Source organism: Sceloporus occidentalis, unplaced genomic scaffold (genome assembly GCF_023333645.1).
Source record: "Sceloporus occidentalis isolate IW3139 unplaced genomic scaffold, rSceOcc1.0.p SCAF_5, whole genome shotgun sequence".
NCBI lineage: Eukaryota > Metazoa > Chordata > Lepidosauria > Squamata > Phrynosomatidae > Sceloporus > Sceloporus occidentalis.
The window spans coordinates 26,684,211-26,698,547 of NW_028316985.1; the positions used below are offsets into that span (position 1 = coordinate 26,684,211).

Below are 14,337 nucleotides of genomic sequence, written 5' to 3' on the forward strand. Positions count from 1 at the left end.
AGTAATCACACATCCAAGTCAAGTGAAGATGCTAAGAAAACTAATCTTGGCTTAACATCACTGTATTTTCTCAAACCCCTTTATTAGAACTCATGATAACTTAAGAAAAGATTGACACAAGCAAACAGTTATAGCTTTTACCTGCTCAGCAAAAAATGAGGTGATGGTGAACACAATCAATGTCACTAACACACAGTGTGTCCAGAACTTCAGCTTGTCCCTGTAGGCCCTCCTAAGCATAGTAGAATAGAAAGACATAACAATTTTGAATTAAAATATCTACTCTTATATAGCAGTACTGAACTCTTTCTCCAATCTGCATGTATTCAAATCAGTAAAGGAGAAAGCTATCAGCAAGCTTGGGAAAGACTAGTGTCATGTTCCTATGTTTTATAGGAACCTGTCATCAAAGTGTTGTGTGTATAGTATAGTGTTGTGTGCTGTATTCCTATGCACCCATATGAATCTGCCATCAAAGCGATGTGTGTGAAGGAGAAAGATCAAGGGGGATTATAAATTGATGCTGTTGGTGATAGGTGAAAATCAAAGTTGCAGAATGGGGCAGATGACTGCAGCAGGAAAACTGGGGTTGTTTATGACTGTTTATGGTAGTGCCTTCTTTTCCTGGGAGATGGCAGGGAGATAGGAATTCAGAAGGCAGCAAACTTCAAAGCACATCTTTGAAGTGGGCAAATGGTGCTGGCTACCAGTGTGGGGAGAACACTGGAGAAAGAATTTTTAGTGTTGTTTAACTTGGGAACCTGGTTTTAAGTTTCAAAACTAAATGCAGATTATTCTATGAGGAAACAAAGGCCTGTTACAGACTGCCAAAATAAAGCTGCTTTGGGTCTCTTTGGAGGTATGCTATTTAAATGATGCATAGGTCCTAAGAGTCCGAGGGTCGCGCCAAAGCCACACTCCATTCCTAAGCACTGGAGTGCAGCTTTGGTGCAGCTTCCGGATTCTTAGGATGCATGCATCATTTAAACAGCATACCTCCAAAGAGACCCGAAGCAGCTTTATTTTGGCAGTCTGTAACAGGCCAAAAGTTCCTTTCTGTTCTGATCAGCAGATGTTACTCCAGATGCTCATACAGCACATTTCTTCGGGAGGGTATATTTCCAACTGCCCTAAAGCAGGCAATAGTAAAACCAATTCTGAAAAAAACTTCCCTTGATCCCCTGTTGAGAAACAATTATAGACCAGTTTCTCTGCTACCATTTTTGGGCAAGGTGATCGAGAGGACAGTTGCCTTCCAACTCCAGGCTGTCTTGGAGAAAACTGATTATCTGGACCCATTTCAAACTGGCTTCAGAGCAGGATACGGAGTTGAGACTGCTATGGTCGCCTTAGTCGATGATCTCCGTCTGGCAACTGACAGTGGAAATGTAACCCTGTTGGTGCTCTTGGACATCTCAGCGGCCTTCAATACCATCGACCATGGTATCCTTCTGGAACGCCTGAGAGAACTGGGTATCGGGGGCACTGCACTCCAGTGGTTCCGGTCCTATCTCTCGGGGAGGTTCCAGATGGTGAGGCTGGGGGACAGTTGCTCTCGTAAAAGAAAGCTTACATCGGGCGTCCCCCAGGGCGCCATTCTGTCCCCCATGCTGTTTAACATTTACATGAAGCCGCTGGGAGAGATCATCTGGAAGAATGGAGCACGGTGTTATCAGTACGCTGATGACACCCAGATCTATCTCTCCATGTCTCCGGCTGATAAACTGACTAAGGAAGGCATCTCTCCTCTGGATGCCTGCCTGGGGTCAGTAATGGTCTGGATGAGGGAAAACAAACTCAAATTGAATCCAGAGAAAACAGAGGTACTCGTGATAGATACCCCAAGTCCAGGCAGGGAAATTTGTCATCCAGTCCTGGACGGGGTCATGCTCCCCCTAAAGGACAAAGTTCGCAGTCTGGGAGTACTCTTGGATTCATCCTTACAATTGTCATCACATGTGGATGCGATGGCCAAGAGTGCTTGGTAACAGCTTTGGCTGATATGCCAGCTGCATCCCTGTCTGGACCAAAAGGACCTTGAAACAGTAGTACATGCACTGGTAACCTCTCGCTTGGATTTCTGTAATGTGCTCTACATGGGGCAACCTTTGTACTAGTTTTGGAAGCTTCAGTTAGTTCAAAACGCCGCAGCCAGGCTGGTCACTGGAACATCCAGGGCAGACCATGTAACACCGGTATTAAAATCTCTTCACTGGCTGCATGTTAGCTTCCGGGCTCAATACAAAGTGTTGGTTATTACCTATAAAGCCCTATATGGCTTGGGCCCGAGCTACTTGAAGGAGCGCCTCCTCCCACACAATCCGCCCCGCACTCTCAGAACAACAGGGAAACATCTGCTAGAGTGTCCGAGAGTGAGATTGACAACAACTCACAAAAGATCGTTTGCATCGACAGCACCGACTCTCTGGAACAATCTTCCTGACGAAATTCGGGTCTGCCCCACCTTGGATGCCTTCAAGAAGGCTCTGAAGACGTATTTATTTCGGCTAGCATACCCATCTGATTCCTTGTAGATACCATTCCTGATAGAAGTTCACTTTACTGACTGTTAGATTTTATGGCTGTATTTTTTATTATGCTGAGGAATGTATATTAATATATGTAGATTTTATACTTTTATAAATTGAATGTAATTGTGTTTTTGATGTTAAACCACTTTGATAATTCGAAAAGCGGTATATAAATAAAGCCTTATTATTAATATTATTATACTCATTTCGAAGCCCTGAATACTTACCATTCCTGAAGTTCCTGTGTGTGAAGAAACCGATTCCGATACTCCCTTGGCAGCTCAAACTGAGATGGGATGGGAAACATTGATTCATAAAAATCCCTAAGCACTGCTTTTACTGTTTGAGCATCCTTGTGATTGTGATCAATGTTGTCATTAAGACAAACAAATTTTCTGGAGGGAAAAGCCAAAAAATGATTGAGATGACGAACATTCTGATTGTTTGGAACAAGATGTAATATTATTATGAAAATGGTTTTATTGGCTTTATAGGTGTTTTAGGTGAGAAAATAGTTGCATTCACACAGAGTATTAAGCCAAAACTGCTGGGATGTATTGGTAATGTGTTAACAATGTGAATGTTCTAATATTATTATAGTTGCAGTTTAGCAACATCTGAAGGGTCATACCATTCCCATCAGTGTCTTATAACATGAAGGATAACTCTGGTGTTGCAATCTATGGCTGGTATCTTGTTTGGTACTCTCAACTAGAGTAGACCTATTCAATCAATTGTTAAATGGTGAGTAAACATGTAGCTAAATTCCATTAATTCAATGGGTCTAATCTAGTCAGGACTAAGACAAGATTTAGGCCTGTAATGTGATTTCCCATGCTAACTTTCTGGAAGCTGTTAACTGGTGCATTTAGAACACTCTAAACAATATTATTTATTGTTTAATTTCTAGCTGGGCTATACAATATTTATTTAGTTCATGTTTAATTTTTACATGTTATTATTGTCATTCCCAAAATTAAAGAATGACTTGTGATAATGATTGGGATTCTATATAAGAGCTTTATAAGGAGCTATATAACGTGAATTCTCTCTTTTCACACTATCACGTTATTTTTTGAATTCATCAAACAGTGGTGAACCTGAAGATCACTGCATAAGATTTCACACATGGACTGGGACCTCTTAGTGCCCTTCCCGCTTATAGATATCTTTTTCCTAAAAGATTCTTCTAAAGATCAATGATAATGTGATATCATCTACCGTGGTATCATCATTTATTACTGATAAAAGCACATACAAAACACTGCACTGTGCATAAATAAAAGCTTACTATCATCTGAAGCAGCATCCAAAGCAAAGCAGCACATCCAGAATTAGATAAAACACATGAAGCATTTGGGACACTTGAAAGTGCTGTACATGCGTTAAATATTTTTATCACTGTTAAAATTTTTGTTTTGTTGGTCAGCTCTCCCTTACATTAATTCAAAATATTCTTTCACTGTACTCTGCAAGATTATTTTGCTACAGAATCTCTTTAGCTCTGTAAGAAATTAGATTTTTGCCTTCCACAGATTAACCTTTGAATCAGCATAGTGCATACCTGGGATTTTTCCTTATGTCATCAAGCTGTCCAACTACATGAGAAACATTAGTACGGATCATTTTGAAGGCAACTTCCTCCTCTCCCATAATTTCAAACCTTGGTGTCAGAAGAAAGGGCAAGACAAAACAACATAAATAGCATAAAGGAGGACATGCATTAATATAAATTTCTATTAGAAATCCCTAGTTATTTTGTTATGTCTTGTTCAAGAAAGCACAGCTTTATGACCATGAGCCACAAGCATGGTGTAGTGGTTTGAGTATTGGACTATGATTCTGGAAGACCAGGTTTTGATTCCCATTTCAGCCATGAATCCCACTGGGTGACCTTGGGCATGTCAAAATCTCTCAGCCTCAGGCAAACCTCCTCAGGTAATGGCAAACCTTCTCTGAACAAACTTTACCAAGAAAACCCTATGATAGGTTTGCCTTTGGGTTGCCATAAGTCAGACGACTTGAAGGCATACAACAACAGAAAATGAGGAGAAAACAGGGCTTTCCTGAGCGCTACAGTGAAGCAATGAGTACCTGGGAAGTACACTGTTGCTAAGGAATAAATGTTTCCTTTGTTGTGCAGAAAGGGGAACAAACCTAGATGCCCCTTGAAGCAATCACATTCATGTTGGGAGACATTGTTCCTCCACATAAAATACACGGTTTAACAACTAATTCTGTGATTCATTAAAGTGCTGAATAAAATTTACCTGACAGACACATCTATTGAGAAATTCCTTATTAAAATCCTGACTGGACTGGAAGGCCCTTGTGGTCTCTTTCAACTCTTATTATTCTATAAAAATCTAATGGTGCCCTGTCCTGTTATACTGCTGCTGCTAACCCTCTTTCTTGTTAGCTCCATGACACCAGAAATAACATTCTTGGACATGGTGAATAACTCTAGGCCAGCCTTATTGAGTATATCCATACCAGATGCCACCAGAGAGGTAGAGTTATTGGCATGGGGATATCCAGCATGATTCTCAATACTGAAGCTGCACAGATAAGTATTTACCAATCATATTTTAAACAGAAATATCTTTTTACTTCTTTCAATGCCATGCTCCAATTACTACATGGTTTGCAAATATTTCACAACACAACCCATTCAATAATATTGATGGTTCTAGATATGTCTAATGTTTTTGTTCACAACTAATCAAAAGAAGAATGGATACCTGTACTTGTTTTTGTCCTTATATGTTTTACGAATTCTATCAGTTACGAGTTTGCAGTTGGTTAGCAGATTTTTAGTCACTGGAGGCTGAAAATGATACAAACAATAATTGAAGTTATAAATATTTCATGAACATGGCCTTTCAACATTTTAAATGGAAATATTCTACACAGAACTCCCCCTACAATTTTCTTTCTTCCCCCAAAGAACTGGTATTTATTGCTACTGAGCTCCTGCAAATCCTCTGAAATGTAATACTGATATTATGGAAAACAAAATAACTTTTGTAAATATTCTTAGTAAGTTCTAAACTGTGAATGCAATGAGACACATAATTCACTATTCGGCAACAGAGCAAAAATGTTTTAGCACAAGCCAAGCAATTCCAAGCAGAAATATATATATATGGCAAGCAAGTCCCGAACAGCTGGTATAGATTAGCATTATTATTCCTAACTTAACCGGACCCCCACAGGCAAAACCTACAAACAATTCTAAGAAACAAAGTGCCTTTATTCTCAAGGGAAGTCTTTTTTAGGTTTAGACTCCTTCCTGGAAATCTAGCAATTGACATAGTTCAAAAATAAATTCAGGCATGACGATAGAAATAATGGAGCCAACTTAAGCAGGGTCTTAATTAAAGAAATAATATAGCAGCTTAAAGAAAAGTTCACTGATGCACTTTTTCCAAGGGTAAAACATCCAAGGGAGATTCTGAAAATAGAATTAGTATACCTAACAAGAAAGGCTTGCATATCTTATAGTAACTAAGCCTTCACATACCTCCTCAAACTGTTACCTTCCAAATTTGTGGGACTGTAACTTCCATCAACCCAATCCAGCATAGCCACTGGCTATGCTGGCTGGGGATAATGAAAGCCACAGTCCAAAATATTAGAGAGGATTAAGTTGTGGAAAGCTGTTGAAAATGATTTCCCATTTTCTCTATTTTCATTCCTTTGTTCTTCTGTCTCTCCTCTATCACATTTTAGATTGCAAGTCTCTTGGTGCTGGGGCCTATCCTTTTCTTCTTTGTAAAGCCTCCATGCACACAGATGACATCTCAGAACGAAAAAGCCGGAAACCCTGGTTCAATTCAAGAATCAACCATCATAATGGAAACCTCTGAAAATAATTTAGTATCCACAGTTTTAAATGCTCCTGGAAGGGTATGGGCATGTGGCTTTTGAATTACAGGTACTCTATGCAAGATGATTGATTACTTTAGAATCTGATAGGTCAAGGACTATTCTTCCATGAATGAATGAATAAAACCAATGATCATACTCAAGGGTGATTGAAGTTAGGAGATTCTTCATAAATGAAATTAAAGGTAGCTTCCTTAACACATGGTTTCTGTTGGCAAAACATCCATGAACATATTGAACACAGATTTTTTAAAAAATATATCTTTAACAATATGAAGCATTAATAGACAGAAGACACAATTTTGCCTATTATTTTTGAAATGCCAGTATGTGTACAGAAGTTTAAAGAACACAGTTCCTTACCAGATTGGGATCATAATATGCTTCCTGAGTTGGTGGTATAATATTAATCTGAGTGATATTGACTGGAAGGGATTTAGAACAATTTATTAGCATGTGCTCCAGACCTGTCAAATCCTAGAAAGGGGGAAAAGAGAGGGAAAACATCCTGTGTTAGCTTCTTCAGTGCCCACAAAGTTAGCAGTCTTTAAACATTAAACAAATATTACATTTTTAGCACCCTTGTTCTATACTATGTTGGAATTCTGTTGGCAAATACTCTTCCTTCTGATGACACATACGCTCCAACAATTCTTGACTTTAGTTACAGCATAAGGGCCAGGGACAGAGGATCAGTGCATATAGCCCCTGGGGGCCATTTTCAAAGCCTCCTGGGCCATCTGGCATTCTCTAATAGAGGGCATATGGATGAATTTTGCCACATTTTGTCATTTTAGAAAAATCTTTTTTAAAAATAAAAAAGTGGAAACAAAATTGACTTCCAATTGATCCTCTTTAAAAAGGGCCTCCTATGCCTAAAATAATAGTGGGGATTGCAGGGGGGGGGAGGTTATTTGAGGAAAAAGTTAAGGTGTGACAGGGGTGATGTGGCCCTCCAAGTTTGCAAGCAGTGTCAGTGGGTCCCCACAACCCCTAACATTTGTCCACCCCTGATATCGTATTGTTCTACAAAAGGGATGGGAACATTCAACCCTCCAGATGTTGATGAACTGGTATTCCTGTCATACTTCAGCACCAGCCAGACTGGCTAAGGTTCATGGAAAAAATGGATCTATGTTACATCTGGAGGGCCACATCTAGAGGTCTGAGGTTCCTGTGGTTTGAAACACCCCAGATGATCAAAACAGGTGGATGAGTGTGCTTCTAACTGTCAAAATACTTGCATTACAGTTCAGGAAGAATAAGTCCCTGTTGCCAATCATCCAGTGGACAGAGGACTTCAATTTCTATTTGCATAGTACATCAGGTAATCATGTAAACTAGCATCAATAACAATATCAATGGTGTCCTCCCTACCATCTGAATCAAGACCAGAAACAGCAAAATGCAGGCCTATGACTAACATCTTCATTTTTCCTGTTTGTTTTTTAACATCTTGCCTGATGAAGAAGCCACTGTGACATTGAAAGCTTGCAACATGTAATTGAATATGCAACATTTTTAAAGTCTATTTTTATTTAAAAGTTACCTGCAAACTTAAAGGGAGTTCATGAATTCTTGTGGCCAGTGTGCGGATCTCTCGATCAGATAAAATACCAGATTTATCTGTATCAACTTCATCAAAAACCTGGGAGATATTCAGTGGCTGAACAGCACTCATGAGATAATAGAAATATGAAAAGGCAAATTGCATATCTTCAGAGTGGCGTACTTTGTGAAATGAGGTCTTATCAAATTCCTCAGGAAAACTGTCAAGAAAGAACACAGAGATCATGCTAACTGGTTTCACATATAGTTTAAATAACTTTGTCCAAACATGCTAAACTGCTAGGGACTGGAAGACTGCATCATACCATGGCACCCTGGAGGGCTGACCCTCTGTTTATCCCTGAGTTTCCAGAGGGGTGCTACTGGCCATTTTGCTGCAAGTGGAGGCATTTTCAACTCTCCTCAACATTTTTAGAGCTGTACTAGTCTTTTCTCAAACAGTAAACAAGTCTTTTATCACTCTATTTTGAATACGGACCTAAAAAGGTGATTTGTTATGCAGAAGGTTGTCATTGCCTACTTCTTAGTCTGAGAGAGTGTAATCTGCCCAAGGTTATCCAGTGGGTTTCCATGACTGAGCAGAGATTCAACAACTGTTCTTCAAGAGTCCTAATCCAAACCACTACACCACATTGGCTCTCTATCCTTCTGTATTTATACTTATATGAATTTTGTAGTCAGTTCCATGATTAAAAGACATTCACACATATTAGGATAAAAAGTGCACCAAATATGTATACTAATCAAAATATAAATATTTTTTAAGGTTTAGAGGAAATAGGTTGCAATTATGCATACTATTATTATGTGCCTTCAAGCTGTTTCCAATTTATGCAGATTTTGAGGTTAAACCTATCACAGGATTTTCTTGGAAAGATTTTTACAGAATGGTTTGGTCACTACCTTCCTCTACGACTGAGAGTATGTGACTTGCCCAAGGTCACCCAATGGCTTTCCATAGCTGAGGAGGGATTTGAACTCGGAGTCCTACCCCAACACTCAAACCGCTACACCACGCTGGCTCTTTTTAATGCAAACATTATGCAAAACTGTTGTGTATTAGCAGAAAAGAGCTGAAAAAGGCATACAACTTGGTGCAGACTCATATTTTCCAAACTTACACAGGAATGGGACAGCAATAACCTAAAACTGAAAGAAATGTTACAGATGCATCTTAGTGTATATGTACTGTTGGTGAAAGGTAAAGGTAGTTCCCGCTGGGAAGAGGTCAGCATTGTCAGAGAGTACTCTGTGATCATGTGGCCAGCATGATTGCATAGAATGCTGTTTACTTTCCCACTGGAGTGGTACCTATTTATCTACTTGCATTTGCTTGCTTTCAAACTGCTAGGTTGGCAGAAGCTGGGACTAGTGATGGGAGCTCATCCCATCATGCAGCACCTGGGCCTCAAACTGCCAATCTCCCGATCTTGCAATCAATAGAGTCAGCGTATTAATGACTTGAGCCACCACATCCCTGTTTGTGAAACCTAGGACAAATTTCTTCTATATTCCCAATCACATATTTGATAAACACATGGCTCAAGGATCCAAGAAGGGGATACATCCATATTTCAAGAAAAAAAGTTGGTGTTTTAATCAAGGTTTAACTCACAGATCTTGTAATTCTTGCATGACTTTTCGATCAATCATATGAGGCATATGAGCAGGGACTTTCCGAGATGTGAATCCAAATTTGCTGTTCAAAAGCTTGTTTACATATCGCAGAGAATCAGCAAATGTGTCCTTCAGCTGCCTGCCAATCTGTTTACTATCTGTAAAGTAAGCCATCTCCTTCTTTAATGCTTCTTCTTCCTGGAAAATAGGAATATGCATACAGTATACTTCATGTCTCCATTAGTAAGCAAATAATAAAATTCATTAAAACAATTAGCTTGTACACTTGGGTACATTTTTATGGAATGCCAGTACCAGCATTGCAAAAGTAGTTTTATACTTTCCTAGTGTGCTTATCTAGAACTGAGATTCCAGTTTCAACTTAAAAGGTAGGCTGACCATAACAACAACAACAACAACTCATTTCTTAGACTGTAATCCTAGATATACTCACCTGGAATTTTAGGGCAACCAAGTCTCATTAAATTTACTGGTGCCTACTTCTAAGTACATACATATAGAATTGTACGATTAGCCACTATGGTAGATTAGCTTTTGACAAACATTTTTTCAATGTCATTATATTTATGAGTCATTTTATTGCAAGATGTTCTCACAGCAAAGAACATGAAAAGATAAAGAATACAACCAAATAAGCACCAACAAGTAGAAAGCCAGCACAAAACCCCTTATCTCTTGACACTCCCAGTTACCTTGGACACTCACCTCAAGAAGGTCTTGGAAATATTTATTTTTCTCCCATGGCAAAAAGCCCTGATAATTTCCAGCGTAATACTGCAATTTCCTTCTTGGTAAGACATTACTTTCTGCTACATCTTCTTTGGCTAGTCCTGGATTAACTTTAGCTTCTTCTTTCTTTTTTTCTGCAGTTCTCCCTTTCCTAATGTCTTTGGACTTCTGAGCTTCTTTCTGTATGAGGGTATTCAAGGTTTTCTCTGGGTCAGATTTTATTGCGGAGCTGTATCGTAGTGGAAAATGACTGTTCACCTTCATTGCCATAATAGTACTATTTGCAGGTACAAATTCTGATGGAAAATTTCTCTGCATTTTTCCTTCAATTTCTGATTTACCATTACTGTCATTATGCCCAATTTCAGACTTATTCCCATTTATCAAGCCATCATCTATTTCCTTTTCTTGTATCTTCTGCGAATTGCTTCTTGCTTCCTTTGTTGCTGCATACATCACCTGGAAGGGCCTCAGAAGAGCAGCCTTAGATCGATTGTAGCCTTTCTGGGTAATGTCACCAACTATCAGCTGCAACTCCAGATCCTGCAGAGCTAGCTTCACGTCTTCTGGAAGTACAGACATATTAACTAGTTGAGTTATGATATCTTCATCTAGGCTCTCTGATGTGCCATTTGGATGTTTTTTAATTCTTGGAAAACGTTTTTCTTCAGGAACATCCTCAAATATCATTTCAGCCTCTGGCACTGAAGTTGTAGCTTTCACATCATCCTCAGGTTTCTGGGTGGAAGTTATATTTGTTTTTGGTTCCTCTCTTGTATCAACATCTAGGGTTATCTGCATCTTAAACTCTTCCTCATCTTTATTTTGAAATGTAAGGTTAAAATAGATCACAGTTGCATTCATTCCACTGTGCATTATCAGGTGGATTGTCTTCCATTTGTTTGCAATAGAAGCATGGCGGATTATCTGGTTATCACTATATGTGCCTTCTAGTCCTTTCTTGGCTATTTCAGCAAAGCTGAAATAAGGTAGATATTCACCTTTCGGAATAACATAATGTGTCTGATTCTTCTGAAGAGTCACTTTGTAAAGTTCATCAAAGTGATCTGGAATAAAAGATAATTTTTAAAAATCATCATCATTATCATTCTTTTATTATTCATTTATTTGATTTATATCCCATTTTTCTTCCAAATGGGACTCAAAGTGGCTTTCAAATGTGACTGCTCCTTATTGCAAGGATGAGAAAAGTGTGGAACAGACTACAGGTAGTCACTAATCTAATTTACACACATACCCCTTACATTTTTTAAGGTTTTCTTTGTGAACAGTTTTTTGTCCGGAAAAACTTAAAAATAGCCCCCAGCCCTCTAGGCCACTACCAAAGTCCCAATTATCCCTCAAAATTAGACAGAGTTTTTGGAGTTTTTTTTAAAAATACAGAAACAATGCAAAATTATTCCTAAATGCAGAAAACCATAGTGCTCCTTCACCCTACATGACCTCCAAAACTCCTAAAAACCCTCAAACAAGGATCAACAACCAAAAGTGAAAGAGGATGTGATGTGATTTCATTTCCAGATGCTGAAAGTGCACAACTATAGCCTACTGAAAGGGCACAGGGGCAATAATAATAATAATAATAATAATAATAATAATAATAATAATAATAATAATATAAAAATGACTGACACATAGCACTGTTCCCTTGCTCTAATTCATCCCCTGGATGGTGCACATGGTTATCATCTCTGCCCCATCTTTATAAACCACCCGATGAAGTAGGCTAGCTTAAACATATTTGACTGGCCAGTGAGTTTCAAAGTTAACTGTACCCTTATTTCCATAGCTCTATTCCAACTGCACATGCAGTTATTAGGGCCTGTTACTTCTTTGGTGTTGCACCTTATATTTTAAAATTCCTTGCACAGCAATGCCCTGTCATTATTTTCTAGTTTCAGATATCCAACTACTATAAAATAAGAGTGGACAAAGAGCCATACTTGATCATTTGATCAAAAGACTACCTATCTTCATAACAGCCTTTCAGTCAGCCATGAGAAGAATGCAAGCAGCACATGAGGTTAACAGCACCCTCTCACATTTGTTCCCCAAAAAGCAGTATTCAAGGTAGCATTCAATACTGAGGAGGTAAACTACAGCTATCGAGACTACTGACATAGAAAGACTGTGGGATTTACTTCCAAAGGAGGCTAGGCCTTTCTGTTGTCATTCTATCAGCAGTCAGAAATGTTTTTATTCATTGCTTTAATTACGTGATTATATTACTGCCTATTTAACAAAAGCTGAACAGAACCTGCCCAAAAGTTAGGCAAATGACAAATCTCTGGGCAATTGTATTGGGTGTCTCAGAAGCTGTGATTGACCTTTTAGGCTTCTGCTGAGCTAAGTATGTTCACATCAATAAATGTGAATTTATTGGGTACTTCTGGACTATAGTGTAACAAAAACTATAGTGTTTTTTATTCTTGACTGAAGCGCCTTTAATTCTTTTCTTTAAAAAAAATTGTGTTTAGTTACTCTTCCTGAGAATATTAAATATACATCTCACTTCCCCTGAGTTCTGCATACCCAAACTCTAGCAAAAGGAAGACATAAGAAAATAAAGACTAAAGACTAAAACTGTCTTTCAAACAGAGGATCAACCAACCTGTAGTAGGCCTTTTGTGGCAACTCAGTCCTAAATGTGACTTGAAATAAGGAGGGATTAGTTTAGATGTACTAGTTTATACACATACACACATTTTGTATTTTCTCAGCCATATGCCACATCATTCCCACCCTTTGCCTGTCTTTTATTGGATTAGCCTGTATGTGAAGTCACATTTTAGCACAAGCCATTGGGGTCAGAGTACAGGTGAAGCAAACAACCTGCATTAATGAACACAGACTGAATGACTATTAGAGATATATAAAATGGTACTGAATAATTCAAAGGCAATGCTGACTATGTAGCATTAACATACCTTGTCCACAGTCACCGGCATCAAATCCACAAGAAAGAACATTACACGCCTGGTCACAGAATTTATCAGCCAGCCATGAATTAGCACAGCCTTGGTTACAGTAAGAAACTCCACTTATTCCTGCACCAAACTGCCAAGGTGGAACATTCCCAACACCTACTCCAGCTCCACCACCACCACCATAACGGCTCCCAACATTATTACCTAAGAAAGAAAAAAGGGAAACAGTGCCCTAAAATGCTTACTGATTTTTAAAGGATATGCTTTGAATCTCAAAAGTATAAGACCAGATAGCAAACAAAATAATAAAATAAAATAAAAAAAATAAGTTGGTTAGTGACTACAACATTGCTTTCTTAAGTCTTAGCATCAATTTTTAATTCTTACCTCTTAATCTTGATTAAATGTTCTGAGAACCTTAGGAAAGTTTATGTACAAATTACAACAGCCTACACCTACACAATGAGAATGCTACACTAAACCCATACAAGAATAGATGAGCACCGGCCACCCAATTTGCAACAGTATAGCTCCTTCACAAATGATAGCATCCATTTTTCTTGCTTGTATCATTCCATTTGGAAAAAAGACACCAGACCTGAATGAACCCCTTTTCCTAGGGACACACAAGACAACATCTGCAGTCACATATGTTGTTACAATTGTGTTGCAGGAATGCCATGTGAAAGCAACACAGCCCTTTAAAGGAAGCACAAAAATCCAGTGCACGTGCACCTATAGTGACCTAAAGCTTTGATGAGAATGTATTCTAAAAAGGCAGCTTTATTCCTATTAACAAAATAATCTAGCACAGTCGTGAAATGTGCATTTCTTACCAGTGCAGTCACCACCATCCCAATCACAAGCAGAATTGTTACAGGCTTTATCACAATAACCATCTTTAATCCATGAACCAGGACATCCTTCAGCACAGTTTGGCACAGGCCAGGTCAAATAAACCTGATAACCAGAGGGGACAATAGAAAAATCAATTCATTATCACAAAATTATTCATGCATTTTTAATAAGAATAT

At 38.6% G+C, this 14,337-nt stretch overlaps 1 protein-coding gene across 5 annotated transcripts in view; it reads right to left on the minus strand.

The window, feature by feature from the left end:
- The window catches only part of LOC149311805 (N-acetylglucosamine-1-phosphotransferase subunits alpha/beta-like), a 52,951-nt gene that overhangs the window by 2,454 nt on the left and 36,160 nt on the right, over positions 1-14,337 (minus strand). For 4 of the 5 annotated variants that reach the window (XM_089527964.1, XM_089527966.1, XM_089527963.1 and 1 more), the window contains 10 exons: positions 14,140-14,263; positions 13,304-13,507; positions 10,332-11,422; positions 9,604-9,803; positions 7,969-8,188; positions 6,783-6,896; positions 5,273-5,358; positions 4,096-4,194; positions 2,759-2,926; positions 142-232 (listed from right to left, as the gene is read on the minus strand). In XM_089527964.1, coding sequence (XP_089384090.1) covers positions 142-232; positions 2,759-2,926; positions 4,096-4,194; positions 5,273-5,358; positions 6,783-6,896; positions 7,969-8,188; positions 9,604-9,803; positions 10,332-11,422; positions 13,304-13,507; positions 14,140-14,263 — 2,397 coding nt within the window. The remainder of the gene's footprint in view (positions 1-141; positions 233-2,758; positions 2,927-4,095; positions 4,195-5,272; positions 5,359-6,782; positions 6,897-7,968; positions 8,189-9,603; positions 9,804-10,331; positions 11,423-13,303; positions 13,508-14,139; positions 14,264-14,337) is intronic. The other variant, XM_089527965.1, reaches the window with a different exon arrangement.